Below are 2,254 nucleotides of genomic sequence, written 5' to 3'. Positions count from 1 at the left end.
TATGAAATTTTCTGATGATTTTTCGATATGATGAGATATCAATCCCAGGTGCCTGCTTGGTTTGGTAAAATGTGGACTGTTCGCTCTCTATCTTGATATACAAGAGGGATGTAAAGATGAGAATGATGAGCAATAGTTATGATTAAATGAACAGAAACATGTAAAAGGAATAGAGCCAATTGACCACCCAGTGGTATATTTGGAGAGAAATGAATAATGTAGAAAACTTGTGAGATGAGATTGATCCTGTGTAGGTCAAAGAATTATAAGTGTATTAAATAAAAGTTATAAGAAAACGGATATAAAAGAAAGATCAAGAATGGATGAAGAACGAAGGAAGAATGAGAAAGAATGATTGAAGAATTAAGAAGGAAGAATATTGAAGGGAGAAGGGAAATATATATGAAATGTAGGTAGAAGTAGATTTGATCTGAAAGATTTGGTCAATTGAATTTGTGCGCCAGGCTAATGACATTAGCTCAGCAGTCTCTGAAGTGTACTACCTACCTATTAGTGTTCGCTAAGTCAGAACTCAATCAATCATGATTTACCATGGAAAATTGTGACGTTCAAATTCATAAGCCTGAGGTGTCAAGGAATGCTTCACATTTTAGAATATTCCAATGATACTCACACACGCACATAGAGAAAGAGGAAGAGAGGGAGAGAGGGGAAGAGGAAGAGGAAGAGGAAGAGGAAGCCGGGAGGGAGACAGAGAGATGATAACGAATTGTCTTTGACAAACTTGCGTGATGGAATTGAAAGATGTGAAGTCCATGTCAATGGATTGAAGGTAACTTTACACTGTGCATGAGCGTGTCTCCCCCTGATCTCAAGTAGAATCTAGACGGGACAGAATTTGTATTTTTTCTGCTCGGAATCTGTTCCTCCTATTCCTATAGATCGAATCGATATACTCTCATGTTATCATTTGAATGACATGAGTTTCCTGTTCAGACAAAAATCCCAAAAGAAACCCATTGGCGAAGCGTTGGAAAGGAATGGTATCTGGGAAGGTTCAGAATATTTATCAGTACGAGCATGTCAGTCAAATGTCATGATTGGGAGTAACATAATGATCTTATCATCCGGCTTAAGGCATTTCTGTATGGTTTTCTCTTCGTCACCAGAATGATTCCCAAACGCCCTAGACTATGTCTCTTCTGTTTCATCGTGAACTTGATGCAACCTCATTTGTATGTGCGTGTTTATCATCTATTCATATCTGCCATGGGATAATATTCGATCCCGTGTGTGCCAATTTTCTCCCGATTTATAATTTTGACTCGTCATCGATCGAATCCATTAAGAATGTTCAAATTCCACCACCTTCACCGTCAGTCAGTAATCAATCACCAATCCAGGGCGTTTGCAACGTCTCACCGCTTCTAGCAGCAGCAACAGCAAAATTCTGCTTTGATCCAGCAATCTTCGCGGCCTCACTCCTTTGCATGACGGCTTTCCATTTCATACTGACGAAAAGAGCTCCGCCACCAAGAAAGGTACCAAGAATCAATCTTTGACGTCTGCGAATGTGAAGTTAGCACATGTGTACATTGGTAGCACTTGTCAATGAAAACGATCGAGTTGAAGATAACAAGTATCGAGTACATAGCAAGGCAGACGAGAAATGAAGGGAGACGGGGGAAATAAACATACAAGAAGAGGGCTCGAGCTGGTGGCGCCATTTTGCTGCTTTCTCGGGGGTTTGTCTTGTGTTGTATTGCTCTTTACAATTCTTTTCTTGTTGTTTTGATCTTTACTTGAATATGAATAATGAACAGGAAGATGGTTCCACGAATGAGTTGCGGGTGAGCGGATTGATGGTTGATACTTGAAATCGCGGATGAAGGAGACCTCGGAAGATGTGAAAGTGAAATGCCTCGATGTTGACCTCATAAGTTTAGAAGCTCGTACCACGATTGAAAAAGCACGCGGGCCTTGACCAATTCAAGCTAGTATCTTTCCTGGGCCCGTACTTACCCCAGAATTGGGAAAATGGACGAATGAGAGGGCGTGAAGCGTTAGAGATCAGGGATAACAGATAGATAAGAGATAATGATCAGATCACGTGCGGATCTATTTTCGCTTTACCTATATCAGCATCCACATGATATCATTTATATATTCATTATAATCTACCAAGTATGGATTTATGTATTGATATCGACAGGCAGATAGGCAACGTTCAATTCTTGATATCTATTTTCAGATAGTCTGCCTCCATGGCAGTGGCCCTCGGAGAGCCAGCGGA

General features: G+C 40.5%; 1 protein-coding gene across 1 annotated transcript; it reads right to left on the bottom strand.

Annotated features, from left to right (window-relative positions):
* Window positions 1-732: 732 nt before the first annotated feature.
* On the bottom strand, window positions 733-1,744 carry EAF01_006200 (uncharacterized protein). The gene is made up of 3 exons (XM_038914454.1): window positions 1,660-1,744; window positions 1,384-1,526; window positions 733-1,329 (listed from the first exon to the last, which is right to left on the bottom strand). The coding sequence occupies exons 1-3, from the start codon at window positions 1,686-1,688 to the stop codon at window positions 1,316-1,318; spliced, it is 186 nt and encodes a 61-aa protein (XP_038769409.1). The 5' UTR covers window positions 1,689-1,744; the 3' UTR covers window positions 733-1,315.
* Window positions 1,745-2,254: the final 510 nt, after the last annotated feature.

Source organism: Botrytis porri (assembly GCF_014898465.1).
Source record: "Botrytis porri strain MUCL 3234 chromosome Unknown BPOR_008, whole genome shotgun sequence".
NCBI lineage: Eukaryota > Fungi > Ascomycota > Leotiomycetes > Helotiales > Sclerotiniaceae > Botrytis > Botrytis porri.
This window is presented reverse-complemented; position numbering and strand designations above follow the sequence as displayed.

What these genes read in the sequence shown, in the direction of transcription:
- EAF01_006200 (XM_038914454.1), bottom strand. Translation starts at nt 1,688, where the DNA reads ATGGCGCCACCAGCTCGAGCCCTCTTCTT. An exon ending in CCAGCTCGAGCCCTCTTCTT is followed by an intron (nt 1,527 to 1,659) that starts GTATGTTTATTT and finishes TCACATTCGCAG; the next exon opens with ACGTCAAAGATTGATTCTTG.